At 41.3% G+C, this 22891-nt stretch overlaps 1 protein-coding gene across 1 annotated transcript in view; it reads left to right on the top strand.

Moving 5' to 3' along the window:
* Positions 1-22672, top strand: part of TRUB1 (TruB pseudouridine synthase family member 1) — a 31443-nt gene extending 8771 nt beyond the window's left edge. The window contains exons 5-9 of the mRNA XM_045291528.1: positions 1518-1599; positions 14139-14211; positions 16187-16326; positions 19059-19115; positions 19810-22672. Of these exons, the coding sequence (XP_045147463.1) occupies positions 1518-1599; positions 14139-14211; positions 16187-16326; positions 19059-19115; positions 19810-20069 (612 nt within the window). The 3' untranslated portion in view covers positions 20070-22672. The remainder of the gene's footprint in view (positions 1-1517; positions 1600-14138; positions 14212-16186; positions 16327-19058; positions 19116-19809) is intronic.
* Positions 22673-22891: the final 219 nt, after the last annotated feature.

Genomic DNA, 22891 nt, shown 5'->3' with positions numbered 1-22891 from the left:
ATGTTAAGAAATATTTGTTTTTTCCCCCAAGATACAAATTATATGTTGATTTCACTGGAATATTCATTCTATACTTAACAATCCCCTCTGCCCTGTGCGCGCGCACACACACACACACCCAAATATGTTATTTGAAAGTTTTATAAAGTATGATGACTGAAACTGTACCTGCATCATTCATTGACTTTGGTTTCAGTTTAATTTGTCACAAACCCATTTTGTCAGCTGGAAAACTGAATGTCAAACCATAAAATCGCTGATTCTCAGATGACAGTGGGGCATAAATAGAAAATCCCAGGTGCGGTTTGTTACAGAAACCCAGTTTGGGGAAGTGTACATTTCACAGATTGATTCTCTGGGTATGTGAGCAGGGTGTATGTCGACTCTATTTTTGGCAAAAGTAGTTTTTAAAGTTCGGGAGTGTTGTTTGTCGACTTGTTTGTAGCCCTGGGAAGAATTGTGGGCTTGAGTGCGCACTTGAGTACGTGGCTGCCGAGGTTCCTGGGAACAACTTGATGTCGTCTGTACTATTGCCTGCACCAGCTGACTCCTGGAGGCCCCATGCGTGCAGAATAGCACTTCTCTGTACGGTTTCCATGAGTTTAACCGAGGCGAGGCACTGTGGGTTGGTTGGAACAAGACTGCAGTGTGCTTTTCTTAACACGACTAGACGGTGAAGGCAAGAGTCTAGAGCGTCTTGGGGCATTACTGTACCTTAGGGACTCAGTATAACCAGCTGAGCCCCGTTTCTGTGAATCAGACAGATCTTTTTATTAAATGACAGTAATGAAACGAGGGCCAGGTCCCATTCTAAATTACGCTCCTTCTCATGAGGTACTTACTGTTCTTTCCATTTTAAAATAAAAAGTGATTCTGTGCTATGTCATTTGAAGGTGATGTCCTCAAAGAACGCTTAAGAATGTAAGATGCCTGCTTGTTGTTGGAAGTGAGTTTTTCCCTTGCAGAGGTTAAGCAGCGTGGGTTTCTCTGCACCGAGGAAGTACCTGTAGTGGTTTGTGTGCTACCTCCTCTGCTGCACTCGCTTTGCTTACTTTCTCCCTCTTTAACTTTTGTTTGAAGGCGTGGCACAGCACTTAACTGAGATTTAAGTGACTTCATACAAGCCATGGTACATGGATTTATTTTCCTATGACCTTTAATTTTGTGTGGTTTAATAATATGAGGGTGGCTATGTGGGAGGTTATTGTATAATTGTTTTCTATAAGCAAAACTAAAACTGGTTTTAGAAGATTTGTATAAAGTATCAGTACTTGTAATCCACAATTATCAATAAAATCTGGCATTTCTTTCATGTGGCTAGTGTGGGCAGTATCTGTATATGTACCTCACTTTCACATTACTTCCTGCATATCAAAAACAAACAATGGGTGTCTCTTATTTTTGCCTTAATTTTTAATATGCTGATTTTACTAACAAAATGTATATACCCACTTCAAAATACGCTGAATATTTTCTTTACTTGGTTGCTAATTTTCTTCTTGGTTGTTTTCTTCTAGAGGTATATAGCCATCGGAGAACTTGGGAAGGCCACTGATACTCTGGACTCTACCGGGAAAGTCACAGAAGAAAAGCCTTATGGTATGAAGTTGCTCTCATGGAGTCTTCCTTTCTGACCTTCTGAAAATGTTTCTGTGAATTCAGAACTTGAAAACCTCCTCCCTCCCGCCTGCCTCTAGCCCCAGGGAAACTTTAGTCTCCTTTCTAGTTGTGAATTTACCTCTTCTTGTCTTTCATCTAGGGATCTAGGGTAGGAATATTAGAATATTTGTTCTTTTGTGTCATGGTTATTTCATCTAGCCTGCTTCTAAGGTTCATCCGCTTTGGAACATAACGTCTCTATGAGTCAGAATTGACTTGTTGGCAGTTGGTTTGGTTTTGTTCTGCCATTTCTTTTCCTGGCTGAATGCTCTTCCTTTATATACCTCACTATGTCCATTTGCCCGTTAGTCGACATGGGGGTGGTTTTTTCCCTCTTGGCTGTAGTGAACAATGCTGCTGTGACTATCCCACGCACCTCATTTCTTCTGGGTCTAGCCCAAGGAGTGGGATTGCTGGGCCAGCTGACAGCTCTCTTGTATTTTTGAGGAACCATCACATTACTGGCCATAGTCTCTGCATCTCCGAACTGTCCCATCAGCAGTGGGTCTCTGTTTTTCCGCTTGCTTGCCAACCTTATTTTCCTTTAAAATAATAATAATAATAATTATGGCTATCTGGTTAGTGTGATGTATTTCATTGTTTTGATTTGCATTTTTCTAATGACCAATGGTGTCCGTCAATATTTTTCATGTGCTTATTGGCCATTTGTATATCTTAGGAAAAATAGCTATTCAGGTCCTTTCCGTGTTTTTATTAGGAGACCATGGTGGTAAACAGTATGAAGGTGGACATGTCAGACCTCCTCCAGCTTCCTTATTGCCCTGAGTGAGGGAGCAGGGTGCATATCCCTCCATCCTTTACCTGTTCTGACACCACCCAGGCCTCCCAAATTACTACATCTCTTCTGAGTTCCATAGTTCATTACAGTGACCACAGACTACTCAGAGTAGCACTACATTTTTCTTACAATATTCATTACGGGCTTTATTAGGGAAGTTAATAGGTTACCGCAAGTCAAGATCAGTAAACAGTAAGGATGCAGCAGCTGTTGGTTCACAGCAGTACCTCTTCTCCTCCCAGCAACCAAGTTTCATTCAAGTCCTCGGCCTCTTAGCCACATGGTCCCTTGGCTCCCGCCTCTGTGGACCAGCAAGCCAGCCCTCCTGACACAGTGTCTCACTGCCCCACAGTCTTGGGCCAGATAAAAGCTACCCCACAGCTTAGCCTCTGCTCCTCTGAGTCTCTTTGCCAAAGTCTCTGATGCATCCAGCCTCATTGTCTTCTGCCACTTCAGACACACATCTTGGACATGCGATTTTCCTGTGTGTTCAGGTGACTCTCATACAGAAAAGGCTTTGATGGGTTTTTGTTGTGCTTTTTTCCTGTCTTGTCTGTTAGCCAATCATACCCCCAAGGATGGCATATTAAGTCCCACCCTTCAGTAAAATAGAAAGATGCCCTCGAGGAAACAAAGAATGTGTACTTGATCACCATCTACTAAGGTCAGGGTGAACCCCACCTGAACCCTGTAACAACTTCTGCCCAAGTGGGAAGAGAGCCCTGAATTCTAATTACAGCACATAAGCGATTATTATCGAAAGGGCCATGTTAATAGACTATATCTCAGGTGCAGTAATTAAATGCTCAGCTGCAAGCCGGAAGGTTGGTAATTCAAACCCGTTAGCTGCTTTGCTGGAGAAAACAGTGCTGCTCTGATCCACAGGGGCGATATGAGTTATACCTTATGGGAGAAATCTGTACAGCCGACTGGCCTCCCCCTGGACCATTTCCACACAAACTGTTCAGTGTTCTACTTAGTTCAGTGTGTCAACAACGTCTTTAACTGTGCTCTTTCCTGACCTGTACTCTTGTGTCCTTGCCCTTTTTTCATATTTGCGTCTCAGACACTGTTCACCTTTTGGTCTCATACTGATGGTTTTTAAGAAGGGTACAGATTATGTTAGTAACGCCTTCTGTGTTGTGTATCACTCTGTTGTACTGCTAAAAGGCGGCCTCAGACTGGGTTTCCTTCTTGGCATATGGTGTGTGTCAGGCCAGCAGTGTCAGGGATCCCTCTGTTCTCTACCATGCCAGGTTTGTTTGTTTGTTTGCCTGTTTTACAGTCCTTGAGTTCTTCATATATTTTTCCCTAATGTGTCTTGGCCAACTATTGTGTTGGCCGATTTTTAAACTGAGTTGCTTGTCTTTTTTTTAGGTTGTAAGAGTTCTTTGTATACCCTGATAAGTAAAACCCTTATGAGAATACATACTTTATGCATATTTTTTCCTGTTCTAAGGGGTTGGTCCTTTACTCTCTTGGTAGTAGTCTTTGATGGAAATAACTTTTCATGGAGTCTAATTTATCTGCTTCTTCTTTCATTGCCTGAGCATTTTGAAACCATTTTCAAACCCAACACCTTGAAGATTTCCCTCAATGTTTTCTCCTAAGAATTTTATAGCGTTAGCCTTTAGATTTGGGTCTGTGACCCATTTTGAGTTAAATGTTTGATTAAGATGTAAGATAACTTCATTATTTTGCAAGTGGATGTTCTATTTTCTCAAGCATCATATGTTGAAGAGATAGTAGGAGTTTATTAATAAAGATTTATTATAATTTTCTCTTTTTCTTATGTCAGTTTTTGTGTGTGTGTTTTTTCCCCCTGAATGTTCAGAATTATCCTTACCAAAAACATTGAGAACAGGGGCTCAGGATATATTTTTTTCTAGTAAGTGATGAGGGACTGGGGGTGGGTGGGTAGAAATCGTTTCTAATTAGGTTTTACCTATGATTAACCATTGCCTGTTTTCATAGTTCTTAGCAGTTGAAATAAATGCCAGGCTAAGACCGATTTTGTTCCTGTGCTTTTGGAATTTAGAAAAATAACACTGGGAAAGCTGTTTGTGTGTAAATAAAAGACTCACTAGAGCCACCTTAGTTTATTTACATTCTATCTGTGACTGCATTATGATCAGTAAAACCATCCCCTAGTAATTTTTCCAGTCTGCATGTTATTTATCATCCAAGAGTTGCGGTTTCACACATCCACTTTTTAACCATTACCGTATCACCAATTGTGAATTTTCTGTAGGCTTTCTGGTGTGTGCGTGCGTGCGTGTGTGTCTGCTCCATGTGTTTCATGCTGCCACTTTTTTTAAAGGAAATTTTTTTCTAATTTTCCTTTGTTGAGAGCATATGTAGTGAAAGAGTTTCTACTTGTAAAACTTAGTGAAACTAATTACATTCTTCCAACTGTAGAACCATTTGCACCTTCTCATATTAACAAACTCATTGCCCCAGAAGGTCTCTATCCAGTCTTTCAAATATGTATTGTGAATTTGGATCCCATGTAGACTGGTGTTAAAATAGAGGAATGCTCAAATAGGCAGGCTGACTTTAAGAAGACTTCAGTTGATGGAAGATTTTAATATCATTCCAGATAACTTCTTTGCTATAGCACCCAAACTTGACAAATAGTAGTTTCATCAATACTTTAAAAAATTAATGTCACCACTTCTGAATGTAGTTTTAGGCATCTGGCCTCCCTCTGTGTTTAAGTTGCCATCTTCTATATTGCCTATTGCCGATAGTCGTGAGACCAACCTTCTTCATGTTTAAAATAGTTCCACCTGCCCTATTAACATTTACCTTCTAGCAAAGCATTGTACTTGATTAAATAGACAATAAAATGAAAGCAAGAAATTACTTTCTGTCCTGGCTCCTAACAAGTGGAAGAGTTGAATTGGGTACACATTATAGCAGGGACCCATGTGACTGCATATTGATCTTGTGGTGATTTGTTTGTTTTTAGACTTTTAGTGTTATAAAATATCACACATGTAAAGAAAAGTGAACACAACATAATGCACAGCTCAATGGACTGTGAAAGCAAACATTCATGTAGCTACCACCCTAGTCAGTGTAGAGATTTCCTACTGCCCCCTGCCATTCCATACAAATTCCAATCACTTCTTCGTCGCGCCTATGTGAACATTGCTGTGACAATAGTTCCAAATCAACTGTATTGTTTTACCTGTTTTGGAGCGTTATATGAATAGAATCGAGGAAAATACACCCAGGTACCTACATGGTTAAGTTCCAAAGACCGGGGCATTTTGTGGAAATGGAGAAAGGCCGCATCATTACCCATCTGCCAAGTTGTGTCGTCACTTAGCTGCCAAGCCACTGAAATTCATGATCCCGACAAGTTGACACAGCCAGAACCATCACAGCTCCTCTTGCCCATACTTCACACCTTGGGGTTTTTAGTTGCGAGATGTACGTTGTTACTGAGCAAGATAGTAGATTTTTTTTTTTACTGTTGTAAATATGAAATGTAGATTAATGAGATGGCTGATCAGTGAGGAGGTTATATATTTCTTTAGATAATGGATTATATTCTTTAGAAGATAATGGATTCTTTCACTTTTGTTTATGAGATTGATCCTTAATGTGCTGTAGTTATTCATGTGTGTTGTTCTGTACCCACTCACAGCTCATGACAACCCTTTGAGAAAGTAGAACTGCCCCAAAAGATATCCGAGGCTGGAAATCTTTATGGAAGTAGACAGTCCTCATCTTTCACCTCCAACAAAGCTGGTGGATTTGAACTGGCAACCTTTCTGTTAGCAGCCTAATGCTTAACCACTGGGACACCTTAAAGTATAGTATACTATGTAGCAATGAAGAAACCCTCAGGGCCCAGTGGATAAAGGGTTATGGTGCTAACCAAAAGGTTGACAATTTGAATCCACCAGCCAACTCCCTGTGGAGTGGTTCCCTGGAGCCCTTTGGAGAGCAGTTTGGCTCTGGCCTGTGGGCCCGAGTTACTGTGAGGTGGTGTCGACTACATAGCAATAGGTTCCTTTGGGTTATACCATGATTTACTTTCTGTCCAACAGTCGATGGGCAAATAATGATGCTCTGAATACTTAACACAGTTTCTTAAGCAATAGGGGATTCTCACCTCGTTCGTTTTTCTTATCTTTACTTTTTAAAAAAAATCAATTTATTGGGGCTCATACAATTCATCACAATACATAGATCAATTGTGTAAAGCACATCTATACATTTGTTGCCCTCATTATTCCCAAAATTCGCTTTCCTCTTGGGTTCCCGGAATCCGCTCATTTTCCTTTTTTCCCCTCCCCCTCCCTTCCTCCTCCCCTCTCCCCCATGCACCCTTGATAATTTATAAATTATTATTGTATCTTATATTACACTGCCCGGCGTCTCCCTTCACCCACCCCTCTGCTGCCCGGTCCCCCAGAGAGGAGGTTATATGTAGCTCCCTGTGATCAATTCCCCCTTTCTACACCCCCCTTCCCTCCTGGTATCGTCACTGTCACCCCTGGTCCTGAGAGGTTCCTCTGTCGTAGATTCCCTGCGTTTCTAATTCCCATCTGTACCGCTGTGCACTTTACTTTTTTATTGTGATAAACATACTGACCAGTTCCATCACTCAAAAAGATACCCTGTGCTTTTTCTAAGACACTCACCGCCCCTATAGTTATTCTGCCTTCTGTCATCTGATTTGTTTTGCATGTTTTTGAACTTCATACGAGTGGTATTGTGCAGCATACATCCTTATATAAATCATTTTATTGGGGCCTCTTACAGCTCATAACAATACATCAATTATATCAAGTACATTTGTACATGTTGCCATCATCATTTTCAAAACATTTTCTTTCTACTTGAATATCAGTTCCTCTCCTGCCTGCCCGCCCACCCTCATGGACCCCTGATATATTATAAATTATTATTGTTTTCATTTCTTACACCATCCACAGTCTCCCTTCACTCATGTTTCTGTTATTTGTCCCTTGGGTTGGGTGTTATATGTCAGTCCTTGCGGTCAGTTCCCTCTTTCTCCCCCATACCATCATGGTATCACTACTCCAGTTACTGTTCCTGGGGGGTTTATCCTGGATTCCATGTGTTGAGAGCGCTTACCTGTACCAGTGTACATGCTCCGGTCTAGTTGGGTTTGTAAGGTAGAACTGGGATCATGATAGGGGGTGAGCATTAAAGAACTCAAGGAATGTTGTGTGTTTTGTCGGTGCTATACACTGTACTGCACCCTGCTGACTCGTTCTGTGACCCTTCTCTGAGGGGATGTCTAATTGTCTGCAGATTGGCTTTGGGTCTCCACTGCGACCCCCCTTGTTTGCATCAATATGATTGATTGTTTTGGGTCTTCTGATGCCTGATAGCCGATCCTGCCAACACCTCCTGATCACACAGTCTGCTGTGCTTCCATGTGGGCTTTGTTGCTTCCCTGCTAGATAGCCACTTGTTTAACTTCAAGCTTTTAAGACCCCAGACTCTATATCTTGTAATTGCCGTCACCATCAGCGTTCTGCACCACATTTGCTTATGTGCCCATTTTGCCTTCAGCGATCATGTCGGGAAGGTGAGCATCACAGAATGCCAGGTTATTAGAACATAGTGTTCTGGATTGAAGGAGGTCTTGAGTAGAGGCCCAATGTCCATCTGCTACCGTAATACTTAACATATAAATATATGTACATAGATCTATATCCCTATCATATATTAATATACTTACATATATACATGCCTATATTTAGACCTCTATAAATTCTTTTGCCTCCTAGTTCTTTCCTCTTTTTCCTTTCCCTTTTCTCCTGTCCCACTATCTTGTTTGACCTTCATTAGGCTCTCAGTAATTCCTCTCGGCTACATTGCGCATGATCAAATTCCACCAAGCGTTCTACGCCCTTCTCACCATTGATTTTTAGATTTCTTGTTCCCTTGTCCCTGGGTGTGTTGGCTCCCCCCTCTCTTTCCCCCATCACCACCTCTCTCATGTCCCCCTAGAACTGTTGGTCCCGCGTTGTTTTCTCCGCGGGATTGTAAACAGTCCTGTCTTATATAGATCAACATGAAAGTGAAAAAAAGAAAAGCCTATAAATAGTTCCTGTCTGTCTGCTGACCCTTGTGAATATTTTCTGATTAGAATGGGTCTGGTGAGGTGTCAAGCCCTGCTCCCCACGTCAGAAGTCTGTTTTCGGGATTCCTTGACGATTTCTTGCTTTGCACCCCGTGTGCTCTGTTGCTTGCCCTTCGTGATTTGCCCCACTGTGTATGGGGTGTATAGTGTACATTCGTATGTCTTTCTTTTTTCACTCAGCATGTTTTTGGGACCCATGTTGTATGGATGTCTCAGACTTTATTTTTGCTATGTGGCATGCCATTATGTGGCTTTATTCTCACACACTCACACACACACACACACACGTGTGCGCGCGCGCACTTCTGTTGGTAGACATTTGGGTTTTCCCTTGTAGAGGTCCATGAGTAAAGCGGCTGTGTGTATCTTATACCTATCTTTTGGTTCCTAAGTGCACTAATTTCTCTTGGGGACATATCCAAATATAATTGCTTGGGCGTAGGATGAGTGTTTATGTAACTCTACTGGAAAGTTGCCAAATAGCTTGACTGTTACATATATAACTGCATATTTCACCAGCGTTATGTATGAGTTCTACCCTTCAACTCTCTGGTGACTATGTAGTGGTATTTCATTGTGATATTGATTTAATGAATGAAATCATGTGCTTTGGGCCCTAGGCCATCTTATTTTATGTATTGCCTGTTCAGGTCTCTTGATTGTTTTTGTTTCACTTTTTCTGGAGTTGCCTGCCTTTTAAAAATTGATTTGTACGAGTTCTTTGTATACCAAGGACCTGACCGATCTTTGGGTTAAACTTGTTGCATATATTGTTTCTTCCTGTCTGACTGGCCCTTTGCCACCTTTATTTGTGTCTTTTGAAAAACAGAAGCTCTTGGATTTAATTTACTCCAGTTGATCACATCGTTTTCTTAATGGTTAGTCTTTTTAAATTGTCCTGTTTAAGAAATCACTTCCTATTCAAAGGTCATGAGCAGATTTCCCCTCATGATTAAGGCTTGATTGCATTGCCTTTGCTATGACACGTGAATGAGCCTGCACTGTAACCTTCCATTGTTCTGTGTGGAGACCAGTTGACTATTGCCTCCCTTGTTAGAAATGAAGTAGCAGGCAAACATGGACTTGTTTCAGTCTGTTTATTACATTGATCTTTTTCTTATCTTTGTGGTGGTGTAACGGTGATGCTTTGGGCTGTGAGAACTGCACGGCCATCAGTTCGGAATCCCCAGCCATTCCTCTGGAGAAGGCAGGGCTTTCTACTCCTGGAGAGAGTGACAGCCTTGCCCCATAGGGTCACTATGAGCAGGCATCGGCCCCATGGCAGTACATTTGGCTTCTTTTTTTTTTAAATGCTAACAGCAAACCATTTTCTTGTTCCGGCTTTAGAATAAATCTTTAGATTTATAAATAGATGGAGAGCAAATCTTCCATCTATTTCTTACAGATGTTACCACAGGTTTTTGTTTGTTGCTTTTTATTTTTGTTTGTTTGTTGCTCTAACAGCCCTTGATTAAAGTCAGGAGGTGCTTTTGCTGAGGTTTTTTGTTTTGTTTTTTTTTGTTTTACTTCCATCTTGCATGAACATTGCATTTTATCAAAAGTTTTTTCTGCGTATATTAGTTTTTGTTCTTATTCAAATGTTAAATCAACTTTACATTTATGGAATAAACCCAGCTTGGTCAGGATGTGTTATCCTTTTTATAAATTGGATTTGGTTTGCAAATATTTACATCAGGATATTTGCATATGTCCTGAGTAAGATTACCCTTTCTTTTTCATTTCCTTTTGTGTCTTTGTTCTGGATAGCAAGGCGATGCTGACTTCATGAGGTGCATTCTGTTGTCTGGGAGAGTGTGTGTCAAGTTAATAGTCTTGTTAAACGTTTGGGAGAATTAATTAACTGATAAAGGCATCTAGTTCTATGGTTTTCTTTATTGGGAGACTTTTAAATATAGATTGGATTTCTTTCTAGTTATCAAATTTAATATATCTAAAATGTCTTGTGTCATTCTAGAAATCCCCCCCCCCAGGAATTCATATACCTTATTCAAACTCATTGGTATAAAGTCATTCATAATAGTTCCTCATAATTTTACTCTTAATTCTGAAATAATCTAACAAAAACTTTGCAAATAACCTTTCCTGAACTATCCAAGCATAAACTGTAGCTCCTATCCCCACCTCCAAATACGCAAGTGTATATCTCCCCATAGAACCACTGCCCTGCCAGGACCTCAGTACGTGGCTGCGGTCCAGCTCAGAGAAAACCTTCCTGAGGTATAACTGGTATACAGAAAACTGTCCATATTTAAAAGGTTCAGCTTGAAGAATTTGGGCACTCATGAAGCTATTGCCATGCTCAAGATAGCAAGTGAGTTTATCCTGTAGAAGCTTCCTCATTCCCCTCTGTAATGGCTCCCCTCCTTGTCCGGGTAGAGTTAGTTTGTGGAATGAAGTGTGAATCAGTCATTTCTTTGTACGTGGATTTCATTGTCTCGGCAGGAAGGGTTGAAAAGCTGTCCTTTATCAACTTGCTTTAGACCTGTGTAATTGAACTGTTGTCTCTTTCTCTGTAATTCCCATAGACTCTTGCTCAGGTATGTTTCCCCAAATTCAGTGTCACTGTTGAGTCACAGAGGCTTGTTTGAGAGGCTCCTCGGTCTGCCAAAATTCAGAAAGGGCCCTCCGCCTCGGAGACCCACAGAGCCAGGTCTACTTCACCCTGTCGAGTGGCTGAGTCAGAATTGACTTGCTAGCAGTGAGTTCGGTGTGGTGTGGCTATGCCACATGTGGTTCTCTCACAGTTTGACTCTGTGAAATAATGCTCTTGTGAACATTCTGCATACGTTTTTGCCTGGCTACAAGGAGGCTTCAAAAAGCTACTGGAAAAATTCATGATCTCTTCACTCCATTTTCCATATACTTTTTTAAACCCCCTTGGCTAATTCAGTTCTTTTGATTATATCCCTAGGAGTGGCATCACCAGGCCATATGATAAGACAGTGTGGCTTTTATTATAACATAACTTGATATGTTTTCAGTTTAGTGATTCAAATATCAGATGGATGGTTGGTCTACAGGACTTTTAACTTCTTTCAAATTGCGTACGATCCTGTTATAGTATTCCTTGACAAATTAAATTCAGCGGGAATGCTTTGAGGACCGTTTAATCTTATAGAAGAAAGCTGTCTTTAAGGAGCTTAGAATTTTATTGGTGAAAGACTAGCTACATATATAATAGGTGACTGTTACACAGTGTGTTTTGATTAACTGTAGGATGAGAAGCACAAGCCATCAAAGCCTGAGCTATGAAGTCAGAGAAAGGAGACGAGTGGCAGGCTCGGTGGCTCGTGTCTGGAACTGTGGAAAGGGAGAAAGAGCATATCCTGTCATCGTGAATGCCAGTGAGAGAGGAAGGAAGGAATGCCAGAAACAGGACAACGGAGCCACCTTAGCCGCCACCTCCGCGAGGCGAGCAGCTCAGCAGTAGAGCGTGGTGGTTTATCTCGCTTTAAAATGTGAGGCCAGGGAAATTATGAGCCATCTCCATCTTCACAGCTGTGGCATTTTCAGCAGTTCCCTCAGCACCGTGGGGGCACTGGATGTCACGCTGGGGACATCTGAGGTTTGCACAACTAAGGTGCTGCCCCCAGTCTGTTTGTTGTAATGGTGCAGTCCTGTCAGAATTCTTTTGTCGAAAAATCCTCACTGATGTCATGAGCTACATCTGCTTGAGAAACGGTGTGAACAGAACGGCCGCAGCGTGAGAGGGTTCTTTGTGAGGAAGCTGCTAGGTATGGGGAGCGATGCCTTTGAGTTCTCTCGCTCTTCTGTGTTGGAGAGGCCAGCCTTTTGTTCAGGCTTAGCTGGTGAGGCATCAAGGTCACAGCGAGGTGAAGGCTGGCTCGCTGTGCTGATGTTCAGATCTGGGCCCCATATCCCAGGCTGGCTTTTACATTCAAATTTTGCTGTTAGAACAGCACTTCAAAGCACATTAATTAGTTCTTGTTTAACATGGTTCCCACAACCTGATTTTCTCTGATAGAGGCAGAGGAAAAACCCATTTAAAACAAATTTCCCACAAAGTGAAGGGGAAGAGTGGGACCATCATTTCTTTCCCATGGACAGAATAGACAAGTTATAGCCTCTTAGGATTTCGTTTTTATTTTTGAATTATCAAATATGTATAAGGATTTATATAAAAATATGTGTGAAAATCCCAAATGCTTAAATGTGTCAGTGTGTTTGTTACTTTCCATTTTTTAAAATGATAGGGCTGTAATACAGCATCTTGGCTTTGAAAGAGTATCAAAACAGTAGGCGAAACACCATTAGGTGACACATAGTAGACACTTCAGTTCATCCATTTGGGGCCTCACTATGGAAAGAATGGCCTCGTAAGCATGTGAGCATTCTTGCTGCCGGCATGCTTTATTTCTTTACTGTGCTGACCCATTTTGAGGTAAAGTCAGCCACCTGGCTGAGTGTTCATTTAGAGAACAGAGCTAGTCCAGGAGCAGAGAGGAGGATGACAGATAAATAAACCTTCCCTGGGAGATGAAATTGAATGGAAATATAACAATGTATAGCAGAAGAATTTTGAAAGTTATCAAGTAAAAATTAAGATGTAGGTAAGGCATAGTGATTTTTCGAGCCACGTTAATGCCGGGTTATTTGCATGTAGGACACCCGGAGAGACTCAGAAAAGCCCTGATGGATTTCGTTTTCATCGGTTTGGATCGCCTGGTTATTGATCACGGCATCGTCATAGCTGGGTTAGACTTTTCTCTGTCTGCAAAGGCTGGAGGAACAGCCACCCAAGTGCATTTAAGATGATCTGTTTGTGTGCATGGGGGGGCCGGGGGGAGCCAAAGAAAGCTTGTCTTGGTGATGAATAATGGAACACTTTTCTCCCCTTTGATCTCCTCAATGTGTATGCTTTATTCATTTTAACTGGCTTGAATTTGGCCTATAAAACACACACCGTTGTACATACTTTGTTGGAATTCTTTTCTTTTTTTTTTAACATTTTATTAGGGGCTCATACAACTTATCGCAATCCATACACACATCAGTTGTGTAAAGCGCATTTGTACATCATTCTCAAAACATTTTCTCTCCACTTAAACCCCCGACATTAGGCCTCATTTTTCCCCTCCCTCCCCGCTCCCCCCTCCCTCATGAGCCCTTGATAGTTTATAAATTGGTATTTTGTCATATCTTGGCCTGTCCGATGTCTCCCTTCACCCACTTTTCGGTTGTCTGTCCCCCAGCGAGGAGGTCACATATAGTTCCATGTAATCGGTTCCCTCTTTCCTACCCATTCTCCCTTTACCCTCCCTGTTTTGCCACTCACACCACTGGTCCTATAGGGCTCATCTGCCCTGGATTCCCTGTATTTTCAGTTCCTATCTGTACCAGTGTACCTCCTCTGGTCTGGCCAGGCTTGCAAGGTCGAATTCGAGTTATGGTAGTGGGAGTCTTATTTGTTTTTAAGATACATTTTCATAATTATTGGTGCAGGCAAAATAGCGTATGTGCTTCTATGGTTGATTTATTGTTGTTTTTTCCCTTTATTTTTGGCAGATAAAATAACCCAAGAAGATATTGAAGGCATTCTTGAGAAATTTACTGGGAATATAATGCAAGTACCCCCTCTGTAAGTGCTGTGATTGGTGTCAGCGATTCATGATTGCCTTTGAGTACTCCAACAGGGTGGGGGTTGGGGTCTGTCGGGTGTGGTGATCCTCTTCTGAGAAGTCAGCCACTGGAAACCCTAGGCGGCACAGCTCCACTGTGTGTGACACCTGTGTAGTCGACAGGAGTCATAGCGACTGGTGACGTGAACATCACCTTAACGACAGTCAGTGTGCTCCTTTCCTGCACTGTGAGGCAGGCTGTACATCTGACTTAGCAAATACTCAAATACAGATGAGCCTGCTTCAGACAAGATGCAGAGCTTCCAAGACTCTTAAGAAGGTGGTTGAATGTGGTCTCTGTCCCTAGGTCCTGTCACAGTAGGACCGTGGTGCTGGTCCAGTGTTTACTGGTTATTTTTCTCCATCGATGGCAGACATTCGATGGAACCCGGGGAGCACAGTGGGTGCTCAGCTGAAGGCTGGCAGCGGATGAGGCCGACCACTTCCATAGAGATTCCAGCCTTGGAAACCCTTTGGGCCAGTTTTAGTCTGTCCTAGAGGGTCACTAAAGGAGCCCAAGTGGCTTTGTTGGATAAGCATTGATGACTAACTGCAGGAAATTGCAGCCTATCAGCATTTCAAGCCCACCAGCCTCTTCATGAGAGAAAGATCAGGCTGTCTACTCCCAGAAGGTTTAAGACCATGAATATCCTATCCAGAGTCACTGTGAGTTAGAATTGACTTGATGGCACTGGGGGGTTTTTGGGTAGAGGGTCACTGAGTTGGAATCAACTCAATGGCAGTCATTCAGTAGACATTAGGGTGTGTTCTGGATCCAGGGATGTCACTTTTGTTCAGGAGTGCTGTGAAGGGATCCGTTTATCCCTGCACCAGGTAATGTATATACTCATCCTGATGGGCACTGCCTGCCAGGTGTAGGGATAGTCCTTTGGGGCCCATAATCCTTTGCTTTATTGTTCTCTTATAGACAAAATAGATTAGTTATAATGTATTAAAAATATAACTATTGCTACCCTATTTTTAATGTATGCTGCCATTCGAGCAAATCCTTTTTAACTTGCTATAGGATGTAACAGGATATATTACTGACATATCTTTTTTAGTTTGGAATTTATGATATATTAGCATTTTTAAAAATCTTTACAAGCATTTAAACATCTAGTGGAGAAATGTTTCTTTATGATTTTTGCCTCAAACGTAAAGATTTTAAAATGTTAAGTCTGTGTTGTGTCATTGCTCAAATGTTATCATTTATAGAAATCGTTTTAGAAGTTTTTTCTCCATTATTGGTCCAACGTTTGTGGTTTAATAAACTTTAATCACACGAAGCTAAAGATCTGGTCAGTAGATCATTTGCTAATTTACCATTCATTTAGAAATGTATTGCTGTAGGCAAAGTGTTTCCAGGAAATAAGACCCTGCTCAGTGTGGCCCAGAGTGAGGAGTACTGGGCAGACAGACTATCTCCTGGGAGAGGGTGAAACGTGAACATTGACAAAACGTGTTTATTCCGTGCTAGCCCCCGACACCATAATGAAGTAGCTGTGACGGGAAAACCTGTCTTGTCTGTGAGAAGGATTTCCTGGGTGAAGGGTGGTGGCTGCTGTATTTGTTGCTGGTGACTCGTGACGACCTCCGTGCACAACAGAGCAAAGTCCTACACCATCCACTGCCTCCACTGGTGATTGGCTAGTGTTCCATGTGCTGCACAGGGTGTTCTTGGCTGGTGACTGGAAGTAGATTGTCAGGTCTTTCAGAGGCTTGCGTTAGTCTGGATGCTGTGCTGAAGCCTGACCAGCCACCACAGTACGAGCCAGCTGCCTGCTGTCCAGCCCGAGACTCCCCTGTGGGACATGCAGGTTCTGCTACTGTCCACTGGTGGGTGCCCCAGAGGGCTGCTAGTTAGCCGCCCTGTCCATGCGGTCTTCTGGGGTTTTTCTCTCAGTTCTTACCCTCTCCCTCCTCTACCCCCAGGTATTCTGCCCTCAAGAAAGATGGACAGAGACTGTCAACTCTGATGAAGAGAGGGGAAGCAGTGGAAGCCAAACCTGCCAGACCAGTCACTGTCTACAGCATCTCCCTCCAGAGGTTCCAGCCGCCGCTTTTCACACTCGGTAAGGGACCTTTACTTTGTGCTCTGTCGTTTCTCCTAACTGTAATGGATCCGTTGAGCATTGGAGGTTTCTTGAAATTTGAATTTAAGGAATGTTAGAATTTGCTAACCCTTTCCTCTAACATTTAATGAGGTACCTGTTGACTACACAGTGGTTAGTATTACGTGGAAGTATTGTTAGCTTAGAGCTCTGGGAACGAGTTGAGTAGTGGCAGTGATAGCGTGTAGGCAAGTCGCCCCAGCCCATGCCGACAGTCCCAAGCACAATAAAATGCTGAGTCCTATGGGATAAGAAAGGGATATGTGTTTTCAAGATTTTAGATTCTGTAATCTTATGAGTACTGCTGACCCATCTTTGCCTTGATTGTTTATGCTCAGTGAAGTTTAGAAGTGCTATTAGTTTCCCGCTCCATAAGCAAAATATTTTGAGTTTTGAGACAAATCTGAGTAGACTGATATTCCTCTCCCACCCTTTCTAGACCCTCCTTGTCACTACAAGTCATTTCTAAAGATCCCAAAAATCTGGGGAAAATGGATAAGGGCAAAATGAGTTCTTGCACATACAACTTTCCTCTAGTTCTTTAATGCGCCCCCCTCCCCCGACTTTCATGCCCCAAATTCTACCTTTAAAATTCAGCTAGACCAGTGCATGTACACTGGTACAGATAAGAGCTGGAAACACAGGGAATCCAGGACAAATAAACCCCTCAAGACCAATAATGAGAGTAGCGATACCAGGAGGGTGAGGGGAAGGTGGGATTAGAAAGGGGGAACCAATCACAATGATCTACATATAACCCCCTCCCAGGGGGGATGAACAACAGAAAAGTGGGTAAAGGGAGACAGCGGTCGGTGTAAGACATGAAGAAAATAATAATTTATAAATTATCAAGGGTTCGTGAAGGGAGGATAGGGGAGGGGGGAAATGAGTTTTGATACCAAGGGCTCAAGTAGAAAGAAAATGGTTTGAAAACGCTGATGGCAACATATGTGAACATGTGTTTGACACAATAGATGTATGGATTTTGATAAGAGCTGTAAAAGCCCCCAATAAAATGATTTTTTAAAGTTATTATATAGTGGAATTTGAATTTGCATGATGCATTTGAGTTTCTGTATAGCCTGTAGGTGCCCTGGGCTGCATGTTGCGTGCTCATTGAAAGGTTGGACCCGAGTGGTAGCAAGAGGAGCCTGTCTCCTCCCATCGGAATGTTTAGTCTTAAAAGAGCCTAGGCAGATCTGCTCTGGCTTTTAGGCTTACTAGGAGTTGGAATGAGCTTGATGGCGTTGGGTTTTTTATATTCAAAATATATTTGAAAACCCCAAACGGTGTTTCTATTTGGAAATTTTATCATCTGGTTACAGAAAGTAGTAGCTGGATGGGGTCCTGTCTCTAGCAAAAGCTGGGACGCACCAAAGGCTGAAGTTCTTAATCTGTTGATGTGACCCTTCATGCCATGATGCACACTAGATAAGGGTGCTCTGTGGAAATACTTTCTCCAGACGTTTTTCCTTCTAAACTGACTGCTCTTTCATGGAGCCTTGGAGGCAGGTCCTCAGCTGCTCAGACCGAGGTAGCTGAGGTAGCGTGCTTTCAAAGATCTGCAGCCTGGGACCCTCCAGGGCAGTTACACACGTCATGTAGGGTTGCTAGCATTCGGCATTGGCTCCATGGCGGTGGATTTGTTATTTTCGTATTTTTGTTGTTGTTGTGATTGCTCTTTTCCACTGGCATTATTTAATGTGTATTAAATTCCTGTAGAATGTGATTTTGTGCAGTTTTTTAAAGCCACCACCTGGTTTCCTGAATGGAAACTATTTGACAGATAATGATAAAACCAGTTGAACAAATGCTTTGCTCCAGTCCATGAAAACGCAGCAGATGGGTTGGCAGAGCAGATAGGATCTTTTTGGAAGTAAGAAACACTCCGATTTTTCCAGCTGCCTGAAATCATAAATGCTTTGCTTTGCCTGCTACAGATTCCAGTGTTGGGTCTTTTCACCAGAGTCGAGCATAGTGCAAGAACGCCAGCGCACTTACAGGCTGGGCCTCTTGCCCATTTTCATCTCTAGTAAGTCCTTAAGCCTGAGCTGGTAGGGCAAAATAGAAGCTATATCTATGTATCTTCTGAATAAAATACCTCCCGGCCTCAGGAACGCTCAGTGACCTAGAGTTCTGCTCTCAACCAGTAAGTTTTTGTTAATATGCTTAGATATGTATTGAGGTCTATCTGGGCTTGCCTATGATTTTAATGATTATTGATGGTTTCTTCAGGAATATTTCCAAGAGAACATTTCAATATGCTGAGTTCTCAGGTCATGCATTACCCTAGACATAATTTCTGTCGCTCCAAAGAGTGGTGGTTTCATTGTTTGCTGTGTTTTTTGAATGTACAAATCTGTATACCTACAGCTCCTGATAGTGGAGCTGAGATTTCTGCTATTTAAAACCTATTAAGATGAACAAGACTGCAGTCTTAAAGCGCTGTGACTCGCCGGTTAATTTAAAATGTGCTCATGAGTTTTCTGCTGTTTGCTTTCTCCACACTCTTGACTTTTCAATCCCACAAACACATATGCTACTAGATGAATAATTTATGTCCTAGCACATAAATATTTTATCATGCGATTGTTTGCCTAGTGCATTTTTACATTTGTTTAGGGGCATCATTTCTATGTAAAGTGGATTTCATGGGAGGTTGGCAATTTACCATGTCACTGTTAACATTCCAGATGTTGAATGTGGCGGAGGTTTTTATATCAGAAGCTTGGTCAGTGACATTGGCAAAGGTAAGTATGGAAATGAATTATGAATTCTCATTTAGAGAGTAATAGTCCTTTTTGCTGGCAAAGGGAGCTTTCTACTGTCCCTGTCTCTGAATACTTGCCTTAGGAACTGAACTCTGCTGCCTTCAGCTGGAGAAGCATTGTAGGTTTTTGGCATGCAATTATCAACATCAGCAGCTGCAGCAAGGTGCTTATAATGGGAGAGAAGCAAAGAGAAGGGATCAGAGAATAAAGATGGGAGTCATGAATGTAAAGACCAAGAGTTTCTCCATTATAAAAATACTTTGACTCTCGGTAGGGATCAGCAAAAATGAATTTCATCTGAAAAGTTATTTTCATTAATGCACGTAAATTCTTAAACAAACTGGGCATGATAGTCGGACAGCCCGACAAAAGGTGCAGTTCTGGCTCTTGTCTTTTATCGGCAGTCGTGACATTGGGCAGGTCACCTATCTGCCAAGTGAGACTACTACGGAAAACGGACTTAAGTTCTTTGTAGGCTTTCAAGCAGTTTGCAAGGTGAGCTATGAATAACTCTTTCGCTACTTAGTCATTTCTTCATTTTCGAGACTCAGTACAATTTTACTCTGAGGGTGGTTGTGAGAGGCGTTGAAATTGAGTTCTTCTGTCACTTGGCATGGAATAACTACAATGCTGGCTGTTTAATGGGTGTTTTTTCCATTTCTGTTCACCGTAGAACTCTCCTCCTGTGCCAACGTGCTCGAGCTGACCCGAACCAAACAGGGACCGTTCACGCTGGATGACCACGCGCTTCCCGAGGAGAAGTGGACCATCGACGACATTGCACGGGCTCTGGAGCTCTGTGCAGCTCTTCTCCCTGCAGAAACGGGACTTAAAAAACCCAAACCAGACGAGTCCAAAGAACAGCCTCTGAGCTGTGAATCTATATCATTAAGTGAGGTTAAGGCAGAAGGTGATGCAATTCAGGCAAGTTAAGATTGGCCTGGCTTCACACCCCCCTTCCCCCTCCCAGCATGAGGAAAAATATCCATCACTTATAGTTTCGGTAGGGTACTGTTCATCTGCTAGACATTATAAATGGCTTTACAGTCGTTCAGTTCTTTGTTGTAAAGTGGAATGTTCTTTTAGATGTTTTCATGTTGTTTCTGAATTTGACCTCTCTTCAAAAGCCTTTTCCTGTGAAGAATTGAATACTGTTGTCTACTCAGACCAAAAAGAAATCCGGAGCTGAGTGTGACGCTGGTTTCACAAAACTGAATGTGATTGAGTGTTCTTTTGGCTTCCTGGTGACTCCATATTGTATTGACTTTTTTTTTTTTTTAACTCCAATTTGGCTATCATTTAACGGTTTGTGTTAGCTTATTTTTTATTAAGCACATTTCTTTGGCAAGACAGCACTCATCTAGTCAGTCATAAGTGTGTTTGTTTAAATCTTGAAAACAAATTTTTATAATAAATATTTGTAAGTGAACCAAATGATTACTGCTACCACTAGCAGGAAGTAAGCCAGAGAGTAAATGCTTGATTAAAGCCCGCTCCTTTCTACCAGGGGGCAGAGGGCAGCTCCAGGGCTTATATTTTGGCAGCTATGAGAACGTCTTCTGGGAACTTCAACACTTTTTACCGAGTTACTAACTAGCATAATATTTTAAATTCAAGGCACGAGTCTTCAGTTAGAAATTGGTTTCTCTAGTCTTTCACATTTCTCTCCATCTCTTTATGGGCTCTTTTGAGGGGGTATTTATAGACTGAGATCACTGCCCTGCCTGCATTTCCGGGCACTCTTTCCTCTCACTACGGAGTAGCAGTTGTTCTCCAGTGTTTCCCTGCAGATGACCATCGGTGTTCCCTGGCTCTCTGGGCCCTAATTCTGAAAGCGTACTTGGATAACATCATGGTAAGTTCCATATATAATTAACTCTCACAGTTTTGTCAGAGGAAAGTACGATACAGTTAGCCTGTGGGAAGTTCAGATCCCTCCTTATTCAGATACACTTCCAAATGGAAAAGTCATTAAACCTCTTGAAAGAGGAGCTTTGTATTTTTATGGATTGACTTTCTTTTAAAGGTGGATGCCTACTGGCCACATCTAACTCAAAAAAATCTTAACTATGTAGACAAAGGGTTTAGTTTGTGCCTGAGTTTATATTATTATGAACTCATATAGGAAAAAGCTATATGCGTCATAAGAACATTTTTAGCATATTAGCAACATGTTAAGTGAAAACCTTAGAACTCATTCTGACAGAATTATAAGGAGTTTGATTTTGTGATACAGCAACCTACAATACCAAACGCAAGGCCGTTTAGTTGGAAGTTTGCAGTTTTATTCAGATGTCAGTACTGTGGTTTATGTCCACGAGAGATGCCCATGGAGGCATTCTCCCTTCTGAGAATGGCATGGGTTACATTTCATATTGCTGGCTAAGGCCACATAGAGGAGCATTGGGACTTTAGAAAATCGCTGTGGTATTTCTGTTGTCTTTCTCAACTTAAAACCCAACAGGTGTAATACATTGAAGGAGAAGAGTAGATGTTTCTTGAAAAGACAAGTGTCTTTCTTTATAAAATGGTAACCATTTTTTTTTTAATCGAAAGTGTTGGGGACATTTTTGCCAAAAGACAAAATGAGCCATAATCTTCACTTTTCCAATGTGATGCATTCGGAATTTTAATTTTGTACTATGCCCTTTTTTATCCACATGGTTTCACTCTTATGGCACCTGCAATTTTTGACTAATTTTTTTTTTCATTTGGTTAATCCAACTATTTATACTTTTGAGAATGATGATTTGAATCATATCCTCACAACATTTACAGTCGAAGCCATTTCCCTGTTGCCGAATACATAAGCAAGTGGCTTCAGTTTTTTTGGAATAAATTCAAGGGGGTGGGATTTTTAAGTGAACAATTTGGAGGTTCTGTTCTGTTTGCCTTATTTTTCCAAGAATTGTACTACTTTAGTGTCACTATATGAATTGTACCAGTTTCACTGCAAGTTTGTTTAGGTGGGGGTTTTAAATACTCTTGGCTAATTTAGCAACTTCTAACCTGCTTTTCTTTGACTTCTAGAAAGCATATGCATCTTTCCTTATTTTAATTCACAATTAGTGTTTGCTTTTGTGTGACTTGTCTGTGTGTACTTTTGCTCATTTATATTAACAATTGTCTTAGTTTCTTTATACATTTGAATGAGCTCTTTATTCAGTAAATACTTGATAGTATTTTTCATAGCCAGTTGTCTGGGGTTTTTTTTGTTTTATTTTCATTTTGTTAACAAAATTTGCTAATTTTTATAATTCTCCTCTTTATAGTTGTCAGATTTGAGTTTGAATAAAGTTTATTGAAATGTAAATATATTATTCTTAATTCTCATAAGATGCTGAAACTGACCAAGATGCTTTGGATAGTTGAACAATCATCTGTAAAATATTTCTTTCTTCCTGAGTCTGGCATTTAAGTTCCAACTTCTATCCTTTCCCCATCCCACTTGGTTTAATCCAAATGGAAAAATATCTGTGCCTTCTGTTTCTAGGTTTAGATCTTCATGACATAATAAAGTCTGACTTCTAAAAATACTAGAAATTCCTGAAGATATTTCATCGTGGAACCTCACAAATTCATTTTTGACACACACATATACATATATATTTAATAGTAGAGAAAATTCTTACTGTCTTAATTTAAAAGTTGTTGAAAGTGGTCATAGGATTATATTATTAATGACCTTAAAATTTATGAGCGTTAAAGTGATACACATGAGCTCTTCACTACATAGACTTGTGAAACATGAATAA

The sequence above is a fragment of the Echinops telfairi genome, unplaced genomic scaffold, assembly GCF_000313985.2.
Source record: "Echinops telfairi isolate 266 unplaced genomic scaffold, ASM31398v2 ScPeMD7_70;HRSCAF=299, whole genome shotgun sequence".
NCBI lineage: Eukaryota > Metazoa > Chordata > Mammalia > Afrosoricida > Tenrecidae > Echinops > Echinops telfairi.
Note: the sequence above shows the minus strand (reverse complement) of the source record. Positions and strands in the feature narration are given on the sequence as shown.